Genomic DNA, 22,590 nt, shown 5'->3' with positions numbered 1-22,590 from the left:
AGGGAGCCGGGCTCCAGCATGTCCCGGGCTGTTGGTGTTACAGATCTTGCCGGGCCATGAGCAGTGATGAAATAAAGGTCCCAGCCCGCCCTGCATCTGGGCAGTTATTTGACTGTGGCGTGTCCGTGGGCGGTAGCAGAGTGTTGACAGCTAGGCTGCCTGGTGATGGTGGGGGGGGGAAGGTTAAGCTGTAACCCATTTTACCTTGCACTGAGCAAAGGGTCCCTGCGGGGGCTGCACTGAGAGATGGCTGGCCTGGGCCTCGGCTCAGAACACAACTGGGAGGAGGCGCTGGGGACACTCACTGGGGCGCAGCCAAAAAGACGCTGGCACTGCCATGGTGATGCTGGCACGCAGTCCTGATAGCACTGCCGCGAGGAAGGGCGCAGTCCTGGAGCCGCCAACACTAGATTCCTGCGGGTACATTATTTATTAATTAATTAATTTGAAGTTTGACCTGGGGCGTTGCCCCATCTTTCCTCATTACCCAGCCCTGCTCTCTGCCCCATGGACTCAGCAGGCCCTGCGTGCCGTCACCTTGCTCACGCCTGAGTCAGGCCGGTCACTGGCCCAGACGCACCCAACCCGCGCGGCTCCCTGGCTCAGTCGCACCCGCCCCAGGCGGCTCCATGCGGGGTGGGTACTGCGGCAGGCGGGGTTTGAAGCCAAGGCCAGGCCAGTGGCGGTTGCTGTGGCACTGTTCATGCACAGGCACTAATGCTGGGGGTGCTGCTGCCCTGAGCCACAGAGACCCAGCCCAGCAGTAAGGGGCGATGGCCAAGGGGTGCTGGGGAACCACCCAGACAGGCTAGGAGCAGCATGACCAGTCCCAGGTGGGAGGATAGGCCAACAGCTGCAGAGACACTGTTGTACACCAGCCTCTCCCAGCCGGGGTGCTGTGGGGAGCAGGGTCAGCGCCCTGGAGCGGGAGGGGAGCTCTGGGTTTCTTTGCAGCAGGTAGCTCTCGGGTGCTCAGCATACCCTGAGCTGCTGCATGAGGCACCAGTTCAAAAGTCGCTCGTTAGGCCTCTTGTTGGAACATATTAGCAGCAAATAAATACCATTTATCTTGGGGCGGTGAGTGAAAGCCCATTCACCTGTCGCAGCCACACGATTGATGCTGTGTCAATAGCAAAGGAGTGTTTACTGCCACTCCAGCCTGCGCACGGCCTCCGTCCGCCCTGTGCACAGGTCACAAGCGGGCGTGTGCAGAGCAGCGTTTGTGGGCATGTGTGTGGTCGCCCTTGCTAGGCCCTGGGCCGGCTTGCCCAGCCCCTCTTGGGCACAGCGCTGCCTGCAGGGCGCATATGGGCTGCCCCCAGGGGGCTGGCCTGGCCTGGCCTGGCCTGCACTCAGAGCTGGAGTCAGGCTTGCTGTGAGGTGCACCGGGGGGTGGGCTACACACCGTGTTCAGTTGAAGTACTGACACAGCCCCTGCACCAGGGGATGTGTGCACACTTGTGCAAGCATGTAACACTCCCATGTAAAGACAGGTCTCCTGCTCTTACTGCACCAACCACGGGCTGGCCAGAATCTGACTGTGCGGCCACGGGCCTGGGTGCGGTAGCCCCTGGGGGGTGGGGTGGGGTGGGTACTTTGGAGTGGGTCGGAGGGGGAGGCTATTGTCATACAAGCCAGCCCCACTGCAGCTCTTTTCCTGTGGGCTTGGGCTTGGGCTTTCCTCTCAGTTCCAGGCAACGCAAACTGGCGCAGGGGGTTACAATGCTACTCAGTTTTGGCCTGGCTGCCCCTCCGTCATGCACAATACCGCTGGTGGGGAGCTGGCTACAGCCCCAGGACAGGAGCTCCTGCTGCAGGGTGAGGGTGGGGCAGGCTCCTGTTCCATTGCCCGCGAGGGATTAAGGTGGTGATGCCAGGGCAGAAGGCAGGTGCCAGGAGGGCGAGGCAGTGGTGGAGGAGGAGGCTGGCCTGACTTTAGGTGCCTCCCCACAAAAAATGTGGCCCCTGGGTGAACTGCAAAAAAGACAGACTGTAGTTGGTGGGTCACCTTGGTACATGGTTTGGGCCTCATGATGTTGGCTGTGCCAAGGCAGGGGGACAGGGGGCCCTAGCCAGGCACATGCGATGGACCTGGGCACCCCCAATTGTGAGCCATGTATGCGTCACTGTGCACTGGCAAATAACCAGCCCCGATAAGCTCACCCACTTTCCAACTGTGCGAGCCAATGACAGCAGCCAGCTGGGAGCAAACACGCTGCAGTGTCCCGGGGAGGAAATCGATCGGAGATAAGGTGGTGTGGGCCCATCATATAGCGATTAGTAGCGAGGGGGCACCTTTTAGCCAGGCAGCACAGCCCAGCTGCCATGACCCACTCGGGGTTGGACCCCAACGCACCCCCAGCAGCCCCCACCAGTCCTCACAGCCCTGCACCCACCGCCAATGCAATGCAGCCCCAGGATCGCAGCACAGCCTGTCTGCTGGCGCCACGGTACAGCCCCCTGCCCAGTCCCCTCGCCACAGTACACCCCCCCCAAGTGCAACTGCCCAGCCCCCCCATGCCACAGTCCCCTGCCTAGACACCCCCCCCCAATGCAAAGCCTCCCCAGTGCCACTGCAAGGCTCCCCCATACCATGCCCCCACCCCCAGCCCTCAAACCCAATGCCACAGCATGGACTCCCACCCCACCCCCACACACACAGCCCAGCCACCCCACGGCCCCTATCGCCACTGCGCAGCCCAGCCTGTGAACACCCAACCTGACTCTACAGTAATCTCTAACACAGCCCCAGGCCCTACATCCCCCGCCACTCCCAGCACAGCCTGACTCCTGGCAGCACCTTCCAGGTGAATGATGGGCTACAGAAAAATCTCTGTTGTGGCGCTGCAGGGGTGCAGGGCGGGATCTCGTCAGGGTTGGGGGTAGCCCCAGGGAACTCCGTTGGGGGAGGTGGCCCAGGTGACAGGTTGAGGCATGTGGCATGGAGACTAACGGTCCCATGAGCCTGGCTGGGCTGCACGTGTGCAAAGCCCCCCGTCCCCAGGGCACTGCCGCTGGCTGCCCAGCCCTGGTGCCAGTGCCGCTCCCAGGCCAGGGAGGACTCTGGCCCCGCCAGGCTCCACTGCTGGCTCCAGGCGCACGGGCGCTGGTGGCCAGCCCTGTGCTGAGCCTCAGGCCGCACAGCCCCAGCTGGAGCATGCATGAGCCTGGCCAGGTGAGTTGTGACCATCAGTTGGGACAGAGCAACATAACTGTCCTGAGTCCCCTCCCCAGGAGCCGATGCCCCTTCCCCCAGCACCGGGCTCCTGCCGGCTCTGGCCCTGGCATCCCTCCCCTTCGCCCTCAGTCTCCACTCGGGCCCTGTGGTGCCTGCATTCACGTACCTCCCTGCTGCCAGTCTCTCTGCTGGCGCCGCGCCTCCTTGAACTGCCCCGGCTCCCTCAGCCTCTCATGTAAGGGGCTGAGCCCAAAGCCAGGTGCCCGGCAGAGAGGGACTCTCCCTGCCCTGCAGGCACAGGCCTCGCAGGCCCCTCGGCTGGCCCCACTCTGAGCACAGACCCCACCCTCTCAGTGGGGTCCCCTGGGTGTCTGGGCCAGCACGCCCCCCCCCACAGCCCTCTCCCACGTAACGAAGAGGTGCCAGGGGCAGCAACCCTGCCCATCTTGTGCCATCCCCCACTCCTCCTGGGGTACAGGTGGGGCTGAAGGAACACCAGCGACAGAAGCAGCCCCAAAGAAAGCCAGGGAGGGGGAGCCTCACACCAGCGTGCCAAGAGCATCGTGCCCAGGTCCTGCCCAGAAACTCAGGTAAGCTGGTGGTTGGAGAAGCCAGGCCCTAGGAATATGGGGCTCCCCCTGCAAACTCCTCTGGTCAGTGGGTTCTTGGGGGTCTTGGCAGCCCTGAGCCCCAGAGGCAGCCGCTTGGCCAGGAGCCTGGGCTCTGCTCTGCGAGGAAGCTGGCGGGATATTTTTTTTGACATTTTCTAGGCTGCCTGGTGTGGCTGACAATTTTTAATGTACTAACTGCCTGGTCCAGTGAGCTGATTAATTGGTGCTGGGGAGATCAATACAAAACAGAAAATTAAAACAATTTTAAAGTGATTAAGTAGTTTAACACCTGTCTGCTGCCACGTCAGCACCAGGAGACAAATAAAGCAGGTGGCAAAGGGCCTCCTCCAGCCAGGGAGAGTGACAAATAGCAGCTGTAGCCAGCCTCCTCTGCCTCAGCCCTTCCAGAGAGGCCGGCTCTGTCCCACAGACCACTGTCCTGCCAAGCAGGGCTAGCTCACTCCCTTCGCCCTCCCCCTTCCAAGCCTCCCCCGCCCCCCATCACCCTCTGGCCTAGCCATGCTCATGTCTCCAAGCCAGGCAACACAATGGGGCCAGAAGGTCCCCCCTCCCACCCCCGCCCACAGATTTAGACGTGCGGCCATTGACTGGTCACTACATAATGGAGCTGCTCTACCTGCCCTGGGTTACACCTGGGCAACAGGGTGGAAGCTCCTCCCTCAGCCATGGGGCTCAGACAATGTCCATGGCTAGGCAGGCCCCCCCCGCCCCCAATGTGGGGACACACTACTACTCTGAAAAAAAGTCATCCCTTCCATTCCCTCGGTCCCCGCTTCCTGCGCCATCCACTGGTCACCTGCAGGGAGCTCAGACTGCTTGGATGGGTGTGGGGGGTGTACCCTAGCCCAGACTGGCATGGACAGCCTATTGCCACTCTCAGCACTGGGGGCCTGGCTAGGCACAGACAGGACACTGCTATGTAGATGCTCACAGCACTAGAGGCCCAGCAAAGCAGTGCAGGGCACTGCTAGCGAGAAGCTCACAGCATCTGAGCTGGACACTGTGCTGGGGGAGCTCACAGCAAGCTGTCAGTTCCTGAGTTTGCTGATTCCTCCTTTACCTCCTGATCCAAGGCTGCAGGAGTGGTCTGTGCTCAGGCCTGCAGGGACGTGGACGCTGCCCAAGTTAGGTGTTCACCGAAACGCAGGCTGGCAGCTGCGCCGAGCAGAGAAGCTTGACTCAGACAAAGTTTCTCTGGACCCCAGCTCCCTGGCCGGTTGGGCTGGCTGTGTTAAAAGACGATTGTTTGCGGGTGGTGAGTGCGGGCAGGCAGGCCGGCCTGGCAGGCAGATGGATGGTGTCTCCACTTCAATTCCACATCCCTTTTCTCCCAGACAAACCGCGTCAGATTTTCATAAATCAAAGCGCCACACTGTTTAATAAAAATTTATTGACTTACAAGTGATTATTTATCAAAAGGCCATTAATAGCGGCTCCCGGAATGATGTGTTACAGGGTGGTGCAGGGAGACTAATAGGAAATCAATGCCGGTAGCAGGGCAGAATGCAGATGAAGGGCCAAGTGCCCTCCGTCCCCATCTCCCCACTGCTGCGCAGCCAGAGCCAGCAGCAGCTGCCTTGTGGGCTGCCCAGAGCGCCCCCTGTTTATTTATCGTTTACAAATGAAATGATCGATACTTTTAATCTAGAGCTAAATTTATTAACTTTCCCATCGGAAAGAGACATATTGACTGGGGCCGCAGGAAGGGGGGAGCATGCCAAGATGGATGGTAACCTGGCCAGCACGCACCTTGCCTGCCAGAGCCTGCCCAGGCAGCAGGCAGGAGCAGCCATCCTGGCTGGCGGGGAAGACATGGCGCGTGGCTCTGCAGCATGGAGACACTTGCAGCACCTAAGAGCTGAGGCCAGGAGCAGGGACTCCCCAGACATTACCACTGCGGCCTGGCTGCTCTCCTTATCCTAGGGGGAGCAGGCCTGGGGCCCTGTAATGGTGAGGAGAATGAATGGAGCCTTGTGATTAGGCACTCCTGGGGACAAGGCCATTGTCCATAAAGACCCCCCCCACGCACCCACTGCCCCCAGGGCAGGCACTTCTAAGTCCCATCTGGGGCCTGGCATCAGAGCCACGGTGCCCAGGTAACCACGCTGGTTAAGCGGGTGCTGGAAAGCTTTGGCTGTCCTCGCATTCCGAGCCCAGCCCCATTGCATGGAGGGAAGGATCCAGCCACTGCTCTCCGCAGCCCCACGGGCCAGGCCCACACATGAGCAATGCCGGAGAGCTGCAGGAGGCCCATGCTCTGCAGTCCTCGGGATCTCCTGTGGAGAGACCTGGGAAAGGCCCAGCAAGGGGGGAGGCCTCTTGTTGGAACATATTAGCAGCACCAAATGGCGTGAGCTTGCAGGGGCCTGGGCCAGGGCTGGGAAGGGGTTGCTGCCATAGGCAGGGCAGGCTGTGTGCCCACCCCGCCCCCAGAGGCTGCTCCCCTCCCTGCAGCAGCTAGGCCCCTCTCCTCCCCCAGCCTTCGGGGCAGGGCTCTGGTGTGTGGGGGAAGGGCGCCCCCTGCAGGGCCCGGACAGCGCACACGGCTGGCTTTAGGCTGATTGCCCCGATCAGGCCCAGCCGGAGCATGTTGAGTCCCGCGACCCCGCTCCCTCAGCCTAAGCACGGAGAGTCTCGCGGCCCCGATCCCCCGGTTGGAGTGCGGGGGAAGCGGCGCCACGGGACTTGCCACGCTCTGGCCGGGGGATCGGGGTCGCGGGGTTGCTGCGCTCCGGCCGGAGTTGCGGGACTGCAGGGACTTTCCGCGTTCGGGCTGGGGGAGCCCAGACTGGCATGGACAGCCTATTGCCACGCTTAGCACGGGGGGCCTGACTGGGCACAGACAGGGCACTGCTGTGCAGAAGCTCACCACACTGGAGGCCCCGTGAGGCAGTGTAGGGTACTGCTGGAGAGAAGCTCACAGCACTAGCATCTGCACTGGACACTGTGCTGGGGGAGCTCACAGCAGGCTTAGTCCTTTCTCTCCGAGTTTGCCGGTTCCTCCTTTACCTTCCAAGCCAATGCCGCTCCATTCGGGGTTGTGGGGCCACAAGGTTTGCTGCGCTCCGGCCGGGGGATCGCGGTCGCGGGGCCGTGGGGATTGCTGCGCTCAGGCCAGGGGATCAGGGCCCCGGGGTTGCTGGGTTCCGGCCGGGGTCGTGGGACTTGCCGTGCTCTGGCTGGGGGATTGGGGTCGCGGGGATTGTTGTGCTCCCGCACGGGGAACCCAGACTGGCATGGACAGCCTATTGCCACTCTCAGCACTGGGGGCCTGGCTGTGCACAGACAGCGCACTGCTATGCTGGTTCCTCCTTTATCTCCCGAGCCAACGCCCGGGGAGCAGGGCCCGGGAGAACCCCGGCTGGCATGCGGCAATCCGAAGTGGCTCCGAAGACTGGGGCACCGCCCGGTGAGTACAAGCCCCACGGATCAGGCCCACACTTGCTAAAGCCGGCCTGGAGAGCGTGACATGACCAGGTGTGCACATGGAAGGCCCGATCCCTGCAGCAGTTCACAGCTGAAGCAGGGGAGCCTGGGAGACGGTGAGAGGCCAAGGGCCAGCAACACAGCCAGTGAGAACAGGGACATCTCTGTGGGGCAAAGGCCTTGCTCCCACCTATCAGCAAAGGCTCAGCAAGGGCCCTGCCCCTTCCACCTGCTGCCTGGGTGACTTGCTCAGCTCTACACTGACCTCACTAGGTAGTTGGGCCCAGGCTTTCGCCACCCCCCCCCCCCCACACACCCACATGGGTGTCTGGTTGGGGGGCCTGGCACTCATGTAAGGTGACCAGATATTCCGATATTAGGGGCTTTGTCTTATATAGGCAGTTCCTGTTCCTCCCCCACCCCCCAAAAAAACCAGTGCCCCCATTGTTCACACATTGTCCAGTCACCCTGGCTGCTGGTGGCCCCTCTGGGTACACAGGTGCCCTGGCCAGGGGTGCCTGGTGCTCACCCCAACCCCTGTGGGTACCCAGATGCTGCAATGGGGTGGGCCTGGTGCTCACACCAACCCCTGTGGACAGAGGGCCCTGAAGTGCTTCAAAATACCTTGCAATGCAGCTGGAACTAGGCTACAGCTGGGGCTAAAGCCTCTCTGCCTTGAGGTGGGGGCCTGCAACGAGGGTGGAGGGTAGCAGGAGGGATCCCCCACAGAGAGCCCAGACCCTGGCCTGGGGGGCAAAGACTCCCCTTGGAGTGACTCCCACTGGCTCTTCCTACCCCCAGGTTAGAGGGGCCTAGTGGAGCAGCGCTGGAGCCCCTTGCCTGGGTTAAGCAGGCACGTTGGGGTGTGCAGTGCCCATGGCAAGGGTGCTGGAGCACAGTCCACTCATCTCCAGGGGAAAGGCCCAGGTGTGGAGGGGCCAGGCCCCAGGCACTGTGTGGGAGGCTGGCTGGAGCAGGGCCTGGGGGAGGCCTCCAACACAGCAAGGACTCACAATAGGGCTCCAGGCCTCAGTATTTGGTGGTATCGGCGCAGGGGAGTGGCAGCAGCCCAGCACTGGGGCAGAGGGAACAAGGAGCCAAGCCCTCCAGCCCCCATGTAGGAGGCACAATAAACCAGACCAGAGGGAGGAGAATAGGGCTCTGGGCAACCTCAATCCAGGACCCCCTGCAGCTGGCCTAGGGAGATCCAGAGAGCTGGGGGCTTGAGCATAGCACATGGAGGCAGCAGCGAATTCAGGACTAATGTGGGCCTGGGCCCAGGCTCACAGCACAAAAGGAGAAGAGTCCCTATGAGGCTCAGGCCTGGGGGGTGCTCAGAGCCAGAGACAGCACCAAGCTCTCCTGAGGGCAGGTGGGAATGGCTCTAAGGCTCCCAAGGGACTAAGGCCATGGCTCTGGGGAGGCACAAGCCTGCCAGGCCCCCTTCTAAGCTGCACTGCCAGCCTTCCCCAGGCCACCCGTGTGCTGATCCCGTGAGCACTCACTGGCCCACTGCAGCTGAATCAGCACTTCTGGACACCTAACTTCCACTTCATAATCACCAGCAGCCTCATCCCATCAGGGAACATATTCAGAGCACATGGCCAAGGAATTAGCCACAGAAATCCATCCATCCAGTCCCCCGATTAGGCAGCAGAGCCAGGATAGAGGGGGACTGGCTGCCCAGTGGCCAGGGAGAGCAGCCCATCCCTTTTCACCTCCATTCCAAATCCAGCTACTCTCCTGTTCCCTGGCTGCTGCTCTCCAACCCATGCCTGGCCCAGCCTTCCCTGACTCCCTCCCCGTTAAGTCAGGTGATAGCCCCCCTGGCATCAGGAATGCAGGGGCCAGTGCTAGACTTTGCACTCACTGTAGCTTGGAGGATGCATAGCACACAGCCAAGGAGAAAGGGCTGCAGCAGGACGGCTCCATGCCCTGCGCAGCCATGCCCACAGCACTCTGCTCACACAGCAATTGGGGGGCTGGTAGTTCCAAGGAATGCCAGAGGCAAATGCACAAGCTGCACTCAGCCCCTGGCAGGCTCCACCTGGGGACTGAACTCTCCTCTCACCCTAGAGGTGGTCCTGCCATGCACAGGCTTTCCTTGTGGTGCTGTGGGCTGTGAAATGGCTGATGTCCTCTACCCCAGAGTTGGTTGCATGTGTGGGGCTAAAAGAAGGGAGTATGGGGTGCAACCCTGGGCCTGGAAATCACTAAGGACACAGGAGACTGGCAGTAATTTGACATTACACAAGCAGCCAGTGTGCCAAAGGTTGCGCTCATGATCTTTCAGCTTCATATGTGTCTGCGCAGAACTCCTCTCCCCACAAGGCCTGATGCTGACACAGGGCCAAGAGTCACCAGCAGGGCCCTCTTGCCACAGTGTCCTCCCTGCCCCACCCCACCATCCAGGGAAGAAGCTGGGGGTGAGGGGGGCGCACGTATCGGTATAGCAGCTCTGAGTGCAGGCGGGTTCCTCTATCCCCTGGCTTCCCCCAGAGAGGAGAGCCTGGGGGGCTGACACATCCAGGGCCATAGGGGATTGCTGAACTGGGGGAGGGAACCCTACACCGCAGCCATCTGGGCACAGGGCAATGCAATGTGCCCAAGCTGCGCAGCTCTGAGGTGCCATTCAGAAGTCAGGTCTACAAGGTCCCTTCCTGCTGTTGAGGCATCTGTGGCAGCAGGGACCCCTCTCCTGGCTGCTGGCAGTAGCCTGGCACTGATCCACTCGCACCCTCAGCCCCTCCCACTGGACCCGCAGACCACAGCACAGCTGTCAGTGTTCCATTTAATGCTGGCCCTGCAACGGGCTGAGCTGTAACAGTAACAAGGCGGCATCTTTGCCAGCAGCCACTCAGGGCCTGCAGGCTCCAGGCAGCGAAGTGTCTCTGGGGCAGAGCCAGAGGATGGAGGAGTGGGCTGAGCAGCTCTGGAGCAGCCTGAGGTCCAGCATACAACGTGGATCCAGAGGGGCCCGGGGCAGCACTGGAGGCAGAGTGCTCCGGATGGGCCTGGGGACAGCGTGCAGGCAGAGAGCTCAGGAGCGGCTCCGGTCCTCATGGTTGCCAACGATCGTCTTGCTGTAGAGTTTCTGCTGCTCCTCCTTGAATGTGTCCTTCACTTTTTCCCTCTTCAGACCCCCGTCCCTGGGGAGAGTCGGGTGATCAGACAGGCCGTGGAGGAGGACTACCCCTGGACTCACAGTACCTTTCCCCAAGCCCTGTTCATGCTGGGGCTGCCCAGACCAGCTCTCACACGCCTGGAGTGGGAACACTGTCTTCATTTTCCAGTGACTCGCTGAACCAGGGCCAGAACTCAGGAGTCCCGGTGCTCCTGGCCGTGCTCAACCATCAGACCCCCAGGGCAGCAGAGGGACCAAGCTGCTCAGCTATTGGCTACGATACAGGAGCCTGGCTGCTGGACTTTCATTCTCAGAAGCCCCAGTGATCGGGAAAGGACACCTGCCTGGCTTGCTCTTCCAGGACAGCACCCAGGGGAGAGGCTGTGCAGAGCAGGGTGCCTCACTGCCAGCTGCCATCTACGAGTAAGGCCCACATGGCATGAGCAAGAGGCAGCTGCAGGCTCCAGAGGGCACTGCCGTGGCGTGCTCAGCACATGCTTCTCTACAGCATGGATCTGGGGCATACATACCTCCAAGCAGGGCTCTGTGGATTGCTTCCAGCACCCCCGACAGCCCTGTCCTCCCAGGATCCCCCAGAAAACTCCACCCTGCCCCAGCACAGTTCAGTGGGACTTCGTGTGCCTCAGCACACTGCAGCTAGGAGTCGCTGCCTGCCTCACAAGGATCGCCCCCCTGAACCAGGCAGCCAGAAGGCTGGATCTGCAGCTGGGCCTCCCTCCTGTGGGCTGGAGCCTTGGAGCAGAGCAAGCCGGACACCTCTGAGACCTTGGACCCAGCACTGGGAGGAGAAGTTCTGATTCTGACTCACCATAGTAGATCCACAAGGCCTCCCTGCCTGGCAATTGCTGACTTCACCCGGTTGGCAAACTGGACAGCATCCTCTTCAGGCTGTGGGAGAGCAAAGCTGTTTAATATGAGCAAGGGACCCGACCCTCAGCAGCTCCCCCACAGGCCTGGCACAGCCCCCTCACTCACCTGCCTGGTCATGGGGGGCAGGTACCAGACGCTGCAGACGATGGCCCAGCTGGTCATCATCCTCAGCAGATAGGTCACCATTCCGTACTTGCTGCTGTTCCAAAAGGCATCTCCGAACTGTGGGTCATACTGCACAGGGGGAGAGCACCCATGGGACTGAGACCTACAGCAGGGCTGGCCAGGGCATCATCCTGGGCAAGGCCTCAGTCTCAGGTTCCCCAGCCTAAAAGATTGGCCAGTTCTCGGCTTCCCCACCCCCACAGGACAGGCTCACGAGATGAGTCCCAGAGATCCAGGACCATCTCCCTACTGCTCAAAGCTGAGAACAGCCCCTCAGGCCAATCGGGGCTGCATAGCTTTGGGGCCCTGGTGAGGGAAGCTGGGCCTATGCTCCTCCAGTTCCCCGCACTGCCCCTGGAAGGGCCTTGTTCTATAGCACCCCTGCCCCCACCCTCCATAAGCAGCCCTAGTGGGATGGGCTCATTGCAGCCAACTTCCCAAAGCGTGGGGTGGAGGGACACTGCTGTCTGCCCCAGGCACGGAGCCGCTCGCACCTTGATGGCTACCGGGTAGACTGTGGCTCCAATTTCAAAGCTTCCCTTCTTGAACATCATCACAGATGTGTTGTTGATGCAGGTGCCTGTGAAGAGACGAGTGCAGCTGCTTCAGCCTCCAACAGTGAGCACATGCCGGAGTCCTGGCTGGGAATGTGAGGACTGTGCCCTAGGGCTCCTCAAGGGCCAGCCCCATGGGGTCCCCCCACCATGGCAGTCAGTTCCCAGCGCTGTCGCGGGCTCACGTTGCTCAGCCCCGACCTGAGGGACAGCCTCAGAGCTCTGGCAACACAGAGGATGCAGCCCCCCTTGCCTGGCCCCAGAGGAGAGGGGATGACACTCATGCTGGCATCAGCCATACGGTGTCCTTCACAACCCGCCATGGGTCGGTGTGGCTTGGCCTGCAGCTCACCTTCCGGGAAGATGAGGATGGGCAGTTTGCTCTTGTCCTGGACGTGCTCTGTCAGCCTGCAGGGAAGAGAAAGTCACTGACTGGCACGGCTCCCTGGGCTGCACTGCCGGCTCTGCATCCAGCAGCCCTGAACTTACAGTGCGCACCCACTAACCTTCAGTCAGGGTACACTAGTTGGATGCAAGTAATGCCCAAGAACCACCTAGGACAACCAGCACCCTGACAGGAAGCAGGTTCCTCCTCCACTGGAGCTGGACAGCCTTGGCTCCCCCTCCCCAGCCACATCTGTGTGGGTTCAGGAGAACGCGCTGTCTCCAGCAGGCCCTCCCCTCCCCTGCCTGGGAGGAAGCTATTGCTTGCTATCCTACCTTTTAGCCACGAGGTGGCGATCTTTGACCTCAGAGCGTTCAAACCAGACATGGGGACACGCCTTCACCACGGCCCTCTGGATCACACCCATGAGCCCTCCGTGGATCTGACCCACCTGAGCCAGAGGAAGACACAGGTTACAGTCTTTGCCTCAGCTTGCAGGAGTCACCAAGCAGCTCCTAGACTCAAGGAGACAGGTTTGCTTCCCAGCAGAGTGCTGGAGGGACAGCCCTCCCCCTCACAGGTGACTGTTAGGGGAAGGTCACACCTGAGGGGGGGTCTGGGAGGAGCCCAGACCCCCATCATACACTTTGTGCTCAGGGCAGGTAGGCTGAGACTGGGACCTGCCCTTTCCACAGCCAACAAAGCCCATGTGCTGGGGCCTCTGGAAGTCCTGCGTCCCCGCACCAAAGGAGCACTGGCCTCTGCAGCCGGGGCGCCCAGAGGCTGCTGAACCACTGCGGGGCATCAACAGATGTGAGAGGGGCTGTGCACACAGGCAGTGCTGGACATCCAGGCCCGGGCCCCAGACAAGCCCAATCAAGTCCACGCGTTTTGTAAACTCACTAAGCCACAGAACCCCCTCCTTCCCCGAGAGCATCAGCTCCATCGTACAGCAGCACGGTGACCTGCCCAGGCCAAAGCTGGGCTCCGAGCTCAGCCCTCCCTGGGGACAGAGGGAGTGGCCCTTACCATAGCATAGTAGCCATCGCTGGCCAGGATGATCACGTCAATGGGGGAGGTGTGATTAGCCACGCAGATACCTCCATTTTGGGGTCTGTTTTCCCTAAACATAACACAAAACCAAGATGGGGTGACAAGGGCAGCGGGAGCCCGGCCTGAGCCAGGGAAGAGAACGGCAAGGCAGGCCGGGAGCTGGTGCTGTCCCTTACTGGTCATGGTAGGTGATGATGGCGGTGAGAGCACGCACGCAGATCCGGTAACACATCAGGTGAACGTGCTTGCTCAGGAACTCCTTCCACCTGCAGGGTCAGAGCAGAGATTGTTATCCCCCACTGCTCACAAGCCACTCACGCTGGAGCGCCCTACCCTGAGCTAGGAGCTGCTGCAAGGGCCACGTGGTGAGCTGGGCTGGGGGAGCTTGACGACACAGGGTGGGGGAGTGACAAGGCTGATCTGACTGTGTATCCCACGTAAGAGGGATCAATAACTTCCCCATCCCTCATGGAGCATGCGAAGGGCAGAGGTGTTTGTAACTGTACTAACGCAGTCCAACTGGGACACCATGCAGGCTGGCTCCCATCCCATCCATCCGTCCAGCCTGACCTCTTTCCAAGCTAGTCACAAGCCGAGACAGAAACCCATGAACTGAGAGTGACACTTTGCTGATTTGAGCTGGGCTTTGTAGAGTTCAGGACTGTGAGGTTTGCCACAGGAGCGCCGTAGTGGCATAGATCCTGTTGTGTCCGCCCCCCAGGGATGCGGGTGCAAGTCACCTTGGCCCCTTGCCCACAGACATACATCTCGACAGTGGCTGGGATGTCGAGAGGGAGACACCCTGCCCCCCCATCCATACTCCTCCATGTTCAGTGAAGGGCCAACTCACCTTCCATTGGGCAAATATCCCACCACTGTGGTGCCAACCACCAACAAGCTGATGCCTGTGAAGGCCAGGGCAATCCTGCAGGAGGGAGAGGGATGTTACAGGCCGGTGAACAAATAACATGCAGTGTTTTGGGCGTCAAGCCTGCTCCTGTCTGCCAGGCAGCAGTCTCTCAATGGACCCGGCTGCAGGGTGGGTGTCTCTCTGTGTCCTTGTGCTGCCACGAGGACCCAGCACCTCTGGCTCCCCAGCGCCAGCTGGGATTGCTGCAGAGAGGATGGGCCCATGGGAATGCATGTGGCCATCTTGGGAACTCCCACCCCAGCTCACGCTACCCAGGCTCCCCACCACTGCTCTAACCACCAGACAACACTTCTCCCGGGGCCAAAGACAGAGGCAGGAGCCCCAAGTCCCAGCCCCTGGCTCTAACCATCAGCCCCGGCCCCTCTCTTATTGTGGGCAAGACAACTGGAAGCAGGCAATGCACCAGCCAGTGCAGTGCCAGGGTCCCTGGCAGGGAGGCTGTTGCCAGGGGCAGCTCCTAACCTGAGTGGTAGCAGGAAGCAGTACCGGATGAGGACGCCCAGCCCCCACAGCACAGTGAGGCGCAGGCTGATGTACTGAAAGTTGTAGTTGGTCCGGCTAAGCAAGTTCCAAGACTCCAGCTCCTCAGCTGAGAACCGCTTGGTCACCTCATCGTCCATGATGGTCTCAATGCCCTTGCGGCAGAAGTAGAAGATGTCAGAGAGCTCGAACTCAGGCGTGTCCAGGGCTTTGCTGCTGCCGCTCCGGCGGATCTCTTTGATCTCCTCCTCCAGGGACGTGGGCTCCTTTGCAATAATACCTGCAACACGGGCCAGGTGCTCCAGTGATGGCAGCCTGACAGGCCCACCCCCTGGCTGCAGGTGGGGCCAGCCCCAGGCCCACTCTCTCTCCCACCCCTTGGCTGCAGGCAGGGCCAGCCCTGGGCCTACCCTCCCTCACACCTCCCTGCCTGCAGGTGGGGCCAGCCCAAGGCCCATTCTCCCTCCCGCCCCCTGCCTGCAGGCGGGGCCAGCCCCGGGCTCACTCTCCCTCCTGCCCCCTGGCTACAGGCGGGGCCAGCGCCGGGCCCGCTCACCCTCCCTACCACCCCCTGGCTGCAGGTGGAGCCAGCCGCAGGCCCTGTCCTAGACATGGGACACCCACAGACCAGATGTGCCCCACTTATCTCCTTTGCCTAGAGATGAGGCAGTCCCACGACAGAGACCTCCCACATGCACACACAGACACGGAGCTGCTGATGGGAGGGGACAGCAGGCTCTCACCATTTACATAGGGCTTGTACAGTGGGTGGTTCTTCTCCTTGGCGCCACGCTCTATCCTCAGCGTCGCCCACTGAAAGAGATACAAGGTAAGCAAAGCTTCCACCCCGCCCTCGAGAACCCTCATCTTCCAGGGCTTCTTCCCCTCCAAGTCCCTGGCTGTGCAGACAGAGGATTCCAGGAGCTTGAAGAGGGGTTCTCAGCACAGCACTGACATGAGAACAGGGATTGGGCTGGGAAAGTCCACTAGCCCACACCTGCGGGACCTGGCTGCTAATGAGGATGGTGCATGGCATGGAGCTGGGGGAGAGCCCCACTGGGGGAGACTGTTGTAAAGGCATCTGCATTCAGTTCTGGGCACTGTGTTACCTGAGAGATACTGACAGAGCACAGAGGGACTTTAGAGAAGAGCAACACCTACCCCAGGGCAGGGGGAGGAAGTTATGGAATACCTCTCCCCAGCCCCAGAGCATCCTCTGCTGCTTTCAGGCAGTCCCATGGCACTCTGCTGCTCCCTCACTGGGTGCCATTGGCTGGACTCCATATGGACCCTGGTCACTTGTTCTCGCCCCTTGGCAGAGAGGGCTCCAGCATAAGGTGAGCGGGTGACTAACCCAGCACTATTTTCCAATTCTCATTTCCTCCCTCCTGGAATCAGAGGCTGCATTTCAAGGTTGCTGATGGAACCAGCAGGCCAATAGTGTGTGGGGCTGGGACCCCTCCCTCCTCCCACTTGGCTAACAGCTGCTCCTACTTCTCTGTGCACCATTGCTCACAAACAGCAGCGCTGAGCAGCCCCCAAGCAGCTATCTGGCAGCAACAGCCAGAATCAATGCCCAGATCACCCTTATTCACAGAAATCTCCCCCCTCAGCTGCTCCCCAAGGACACCAGATAAACACACGGGTTAGATTTCCAGCCAGTCAGCCTGCCCTCCACGGAACCTTCACAATAGCTAGACTGGGGAGGGTTAGATTTTTCTAATGTCTATTTCACCATACACATGCAAACCCCAGAAAAAATCATTCCATCAATAACAATCAAAATGTATAGCTAAGCAAAGGAAAAAAGGCTGCTTGAGAACCTATCGGAGTCTGACTTACAGAGATTTGCTTTGTAAATGCTGACGTGTGATATTGACAAATTTGTGTTGGAACCATTATAAAGCTTTGACTTTATGAATCTCAATGTCTAGTGTCATTCTATAACGGTCTGCTCCCCCGCCCCCCAATTTCCCACAACAGTGAAAAATTAAACGGATAAAAATAAAAAATGCTTAAAAATAAACATCGCTATCACTTGTCAAAATGAGAGCAATGAAAAGCAGAATTCTATCACACCTGCCTTCTCAATATGGGCCTGGAAAACAAATGCTAAAGGAGAACAAGATGTGCACACCTACTCCAGCCCCATCTCTCCCAGTAGGGAGCAGGGCAGGAATGCTGGCTGCGGAAAACTCCCAGCCCCAGTCGCTCCCAGCAGGAACACCGGCTATGGGGAGGAAGTACTGGGATAATGGCAGGAACTGGTGGCCTGGAGGCCTCTGGAGAGGTTCCTGTCTGAGGTCAGTCCCTGTTACCAAGGTTTAGGGGGAAAGGGCCCTTGCAGAGTTCTGCTCACGCCTGCTGAGCTGGCAGCACTAAGCCAGCCCTATGCCCAGAAAGGCTGGCTGAGAGCATGTCCTAGGGCAGTCTCCAATCCCCACGAGCTAAATCCTGGCCATGCCCCAGGCTTTGCCAGGGCTCAGAGGAAACACTGCCTCTTGGGCTAGGAGTCTCCCCTGAAACCTCCCACCCGCTGGCTACGTGTGTCATGGAGCCCTGCCACTGCCAGAGGCGAGAACAGGAGTGGAAGGAGCTGGACAGACCAACAGTCTGACTTTGGGAGAATGACCTAGCTGTCGTTAGAACTTGCAGAGCTGAGCATGCTGGCCAGTCCTGAGACCCATCACCCCAGGCAGCACCCTCCTTCCTATTATAGACACCGATGGCTGGGCATGAGCATTGTCACACTGTGCTCCGGTTCCCTGCATGGAACTTCACTGCTGAGTGTAGAGGACACAGCACCACTCTCCTGCGGCCTTGGCCTCCTCTAGCCCCACCTCCTGGGAGCTCAGCAGAGTCCTGGACCTGCATGGACCCTGTCTCGGGGGAGGCCCCAGCTCTAAGACAGCCCAGGAGATCAGACTGCCAAGGGCAGGCAGGAACAGACGGGGAAATTCCACTTGGCTTCTCTGAGCCAAGAAGGGCAGGTCCAGAGAGGGCTTCTGGAAACAGCACCACCCAGAGAGCTCCACACTGGCTCTACAGCTGGCAGCAGGCCTTGGTGCCAGGCATGTCTCCTTGGGTCGATGGGCAGATGGCAGCAAAGAACACACCGACCTCAAGGGGCCAGGGTTTCCTGAGAGCCCAGCTGACTCTCTCTAAAGAAGAGATGCTGTTTCTACTGCCCCAGATAAGCAGCTGTCCCAATCCCCAGGAACAAGGCACCTGCTCCTCACCCGCCCCCAGGCCCTGCTCCCCTTGGTCTCCTCCCACCACTGCGCTGTTCTTGAGAGGTGCTGAAATCTGCCCTTGCTTGGGTCTGCCATGTGTGAGACTCAGGCCTTCTCTCTCCAAGGGGCTCTGCTCCAGGCAGCCAGTGACAATACGGACTCTGCAGCACTTGTTTACAAGGCCTGTGTCCTCAGCATGGGGGCCCTCTGGAATGACCCACAAGCACAGATCTATGGAGCTGAGATACCGGAGCCATTCCAAGGACCCCTCTGGAGGTTTCTAGCACCAACACTTGCACCACCAATAGCCCAGCTCTCTCACCAGCTCACACCATCACCATCCAGGGACAGGGACACCCCCTACTCAAAGGCACGTGCCCCTGGCAGGGATCTCCCCCAGGCACATGGACAGTGGTCAGGGCACCCGAGCTCCTGCACAGTACATCCCGGAAGCATGACTTACCCGGAAAATCTTTAAGAGCGTTTTCATGTAAATCCTGCGGATGCCAAAGGAGACCCCAAAAATGGCTGGCACAATGATGAAAACCAGAAGCAGTGTGAAGAGAACGGTCAGAGAGATTCCCAGCAGGTTAACAACCAGGCTGTCAAAGGGGAGCAGGAGGAACATGATGGAGGGTCCAGGCAAGGCCAACGCCCTGCGACCCTGGAGCCAGGAGAGAAGGGCTGTCCACAGCGATCAGCCAGTCCTCCTGCTACTCAGCAACAGTCCCATGCATGCTCCGAGTCCCCAGCTGGTCACAGACTCCATTCCAAAGTTCACATCCTTTTCTCGCAGCCCGTGGGAGGAGGAATGCGAGGGAACCAGGTGAGAGGACCGTCAGGTGAGACTGAGCGGCTTGGGCTCTGGGGCTCAGAGCAGCTGGAACATGGAGGGCGAGTTCTTAGAGGGTTTGTGAGTGGCACTGGAACAAGGCAGCTGTGTGAACGGGGATTCCCTCTGGGGCCCACCAAACAAGTCTTGTTGCAGGGTGACTCCTGCGTGGCCGGGCAGAGGAATTCCCTTTGGCTTGTTGAGAGAAAGAAAGGTCTCTTCACAGGGGTGAGGTGGGGTCCATCCCTGATCCCGCATTGGGGGAGCGCTGGAAAAATCAGTATTTCTAGGAGCCTGCCGCGTGCGGAGCTACTGTCTTTGCCACCAGGACGCAGGCACTAGTTCGGAGCCTCTCCCACCGCCAGTAACAAGTGTTGTTCCAGAGACCTCTGGCATCCACCCATGCTGGAGTCCTTGCAGAAAGGGACAGTGCCTCTGCCCCTGTGAGGGCCCCTGAACTGTGAGCTTGGCAAGAGAGCCCCTCACATGCCACCAGTGCTAGGGGAGGGAAGAAAAACCAGAGTCAGGGCAAATCAGGTAGCGAGACGTCAACGCACAGAGGGTCTCCTGAGGCCTGGGAGCAGTAAGCGCTGGATCTGAGAGGGCAGAGATCAGGCTGAGGAGACACTGCTCACAGTGCAGGGTTCTGGAGTCAGCAGGGTCTGACTCCTCAGCTCCTGCCTCACACTGGTACAGCGCAAAGAGCTGGGAAGTGGGCTCACTACCCTCCGGGGCCCTGCATTTTCAGTCCAGGTCTGCAATTCAGATCAGTGCAGGAGCCTTCTGTACCTTGCCCTGGCTCACAGAGGTACTGCATGAGGCTGGTGAGTCTCCCAGAGCAGGAGAGGAGCAAATGGAGCGAGGGACCCCAACCCTACTGATACGGATATCACCACTCAGCACCTCTATCCTGAGGGATCCCCAAGAACTTTACTAGCTACACCCAGAAACATTTCTTCCACCACTGAACACAGCCTCCCTGGGGTGGGGCTTGGCAGCTGTTTGACACAGGGCAGCACTACAATGGAGTTTAGGAGAGGAAGTGAAGTAATCCTGCAGCGAGAATTAAAGGAGGCTAAATATGTTTATCCAAATTGGAACTTGCCAGGATACTGTGACTAAAACCAAGGTCAGCGTCTCAGCGTTATATCTCATCTGAGAGATGGCACCTCCAGGTGCACAGCATCCTTTGCATCATGCTGGGCCACAGCTCAATTCCCACTCTGTGGAGAGCGTCTCTCGCTGGATCACTGGGGGGGAGTGAGGGGGCAGGTCCCATTAACCTACTGCCCTGACCTGACCCTCTGATACACAGTGACAGGCAATAGGTGGGGGTACACTGGAGGCTCTGGCTGCTGATTCAGCACCACTGTATTGGGCACTGCTAAGAGCATCCTCAGTGCCACATGAAATACATGCACCAGTAAACCCTGCTCCCCAAAGATGTCACCTAACTCCCCAGAATATCAGCACCAAACCCAGGAATCTCACATGGCAAACTAACCAGTCAGCCCAACCAGCCTACCCACCACCACCCTGACTCAGCCGAAGGTGCCTGGGTGGAGAAGAGAAAGAATTACAGGACTTAATTAGCACATTCCTTCCATGTAACACCATGTCCTCGCCTAATGGCCCAGTTCAAGTCATGCTCTGGCAATGGCCAGCAGCACCAGGCATAGTATGAGGCAGCCCTGTTCAGCTTTGCTTACAAGCTTCAGCCACAGAAGTCTCCAGACAGGGTGGTGACATTGTCAGTGGGATCTCTAGTTGGTGTCACTCTCATGCTCTCCCTGTGGAACTCAACTGCTGGAATGATTGTCTCAGAGGCCCTGTGAGCACAGCCCAGATCAAGCTGCATAGCTGGCTGCTTTCCTAAGATAGCTCAAAGGGTCCACGCCCTGCGGGGATCTCATGCTGAAACCCCACAGAGTGCAGGCTCCTGTCCTCCACCACCAGCAGGGTTGGATGAGGAACTTTTATCCCAACAACCAGATTTTCATAGTATAATGTTGTACAAACTACAATTACTCCTCACAAGCCCCTGGGAACCAGTCAGGGAAGCAGCATTCTGCCCACTTTACTCATAAGCAATAGCAGCAGGAAGAAAAGGACCAGCCCAAGGTCATGCTGCAAGGAAGTGAAAAGCATGCTGGAGGAAATGGATTGAGCTAGGACAGGTAACAGCTTCCTCTGAATAACACACAACATAACAGCCAAATGACATGAAGAGTCCCTGCCCAAGGCATCAGCCTGGTTTCAAAGGCTTGGCAGCAGTTCCAATGCAGGTGTGTTTTCCGAAATGGGATGCGGGATCGGATGGCCTTATCTGGTAGCACGGAGTTGGTGACACCTGGTAACACTGAGCTAGATGGCTCCATTGATCTGATCCTGCATAGTGTGTGTGTGTGGCGGGGAGACATGACTCTGCCGGTCTGATCCAATGCAGCAGACACAGGGCTAAGTGAGCCTACTGGTTCCACCCAGCACAGTAGCGGAAGAGAGGAAACCAGGCTAAACGGGCCCCCTGAGGTGAACCACCCAATATTTTTCCCGCTCAGAGCTTGAGGTTGTGCAGAACGTTGGGTGTTTGGGGGCGGGCTGCTGGGGAAGGGCGTGTCGCAGGGACTGTCCCCCTCTGGAGTCAGGGTGCCTGGGGGTGGGATGCCAGGGGAGGGGGATGGGCGTGTCGCAGGGACTGTCCCCCTCTGGAGTCAGGGTGCCTGGGGGTGGGATGCCAGGGGAGGGGGATGGGCGTGTCGCAGGGACTGTCCCCCTCTGGAGTCAGGGTGCCTCGGGACGGGGAGGGGATGGCACAGAACGGCCCATCGCTGGAGACTGCCCAGGCCAGCGGGTGCGCGACACTGCGACCAGAAAACCCTCCCGCAGCGGAGGCTGCGGCCCATTTCCACCTCTGGGGAACAGAGGATTGGGGGACTCGCCAATCGGGGGGGGGGGGCGGGCGCTGCGCGGACGATTCCATCTCAGGGGACGGTAGGGGGGAGAGGGAACTGCGAGGACGGTCCCATCACCCAGGACAAGGGGGATAAAGGTGGGGGCGTTGCGCGGACGGTCCCATCTCACAGCACGGCGAGGGAGGATGAAGGGGGGGGCGCTGCGCGGACGGTCCCATTTCACAGGACGGCGGGGGGGTGAGAGAGCGCGGCGCGGACGGTCCCATCCCACACCACGGCGGGGGGGGGCGCTGCGCGCACTCAGTGCAGGCCGGGACGGGAGGATAACGGTTTTCCATCACCGCCCGGGTGGGGCTGGCGCTTCCCGGCCGCGCGAGGCTCTCCTCCGGGCTCGGCGGCAGGAAGCTCCCAGGGATCGGAGGTTGGGGGGTGGTATGTGAAGCCAGGCCGAACCGAGCCACTGTCACTCACCTGCCGCCGCTACCGCCGGGCTCCAACTCCGCCCCCACCACGTATCGTGCGTGCGCCCGCCCTAGGTTACGTATTAAGCCACGCGCAACTCGCGGGGTCGCGCACAGTGACGAGTCAGCGGTCTGCGAGCAGCCTTGGCGTCAGGGGCTGCGCGGGGCGGGCCGTGGAACTGGGAGCCGCTGTGAGGGAGCGGGGCGGGGCCGTCTCAGCCTCGTCACGCATGTCACATGGCCACGACGTGGTGACGTATTCAGAGAAGCCGCGCGAGAGCGGCCCTCGGCAGGAGACCTGGCCCCGCCCACCCCGGCCTGTCGCGCGGAGCC

The 22,590-nt window shown here is 59.9% G+C and overlaps 1 protein-coding gene across 2 annotated transcripts; it reads right to left on the bottom strand.

The window, feature by feature from the left end:
• Window positions 1–10,013: 10,013 nt before the first annotated feature.
• GPAT4 (glycerol-3-phosphate acyltransferase 4) lies at window positions 10,014–22,415 on the bottom strand. 2 transcript variants are annotated; one of them, XM_032774563.2, is made up of 13 exons: window positions 22,268–22,415; window positions 18,516–19,382; window positions 15,563–15,632; window positions 14,802–15,099; window positions 14,259–14,333; window positions 13,585–13,674; window positions 13,385–13,478; window positions 12,691–12,806; window positions 12,323–12,378; window positions 11,911–11,996; window positions 11,357–11,485; window positions 11,190–11,269; window positions 10,014–10,385 (listed from the first exon to the last, which is right to left on the bottom strand). In XM_032774563.2, exons 2-13 carry the CDS (start codon window positions 18,678–18,680, stop codon window positions 10,277–10,279), a joined length of 1,368 nt encoding a protein of 455 aa, XP_032630454.1. In that variant the 5' UTR covers window positions 18,681–19,382; window positions 22,268–22,415; the 3' UTR covers window positions 10,014–10,276. The 2 variants fall into 2 exon arrangements, with proteins under 2 accessions (XP_032630454.1, XP_032630455.1); XM_032774564.2 differs by lacking the exon at window positions 11,357–11,485 and having other exon boundaries at window positions 22,268–22,368.
• Window positions 22,416–22,590: the final 175 nt, after the last annotated feature.

Source organism: Chelonoidis abingdonii, chromosome 2 (genome assembly GCF_003597395.2).
Source record: "Chelonoidis abingdonii isolate Lonesome George chromosome 2, CheloAbing_2.0, whole genome shotgun sequence".
Classification (NCBI taxonomy): domain Eukaryota; kingdom Metazoa; phylum Chordata; order Testudines; family Testudinidae; genus Chelonoidis; species Chelonoidis abingdonii.
This window is presented reverse-complemented; position numbering and strand designations above follow the sequence as displayed.

What these genes read in the sequence shown, in the direction of transcription:
- GPAT4 (XM_032774563.2), bottom strand. Translation starts at nt 18,680, where the DNA reads ATGTTCCTCCTGCTCCCCTTTGACAGCCTGGTTGTTAACCTGCTGGGA. An exon ending in ATCATCACCTACCATGACCA is followed by an intron (nt 13,479 to 13,584) that starts GTAAGGGACAGC and finishes TGTTATGTTTAG; the next exon opens with GGAAAACAGACCCCAAAATG. An exon ending in CATCCTCATCTTCCCGGAAG is followed by an intron (nt 11,997 to 12,322) that starts GTGAGCTGCAGG and finishes GTCTCTTCACAG; the next exon opens with GCACCTGCATCAACAACACA.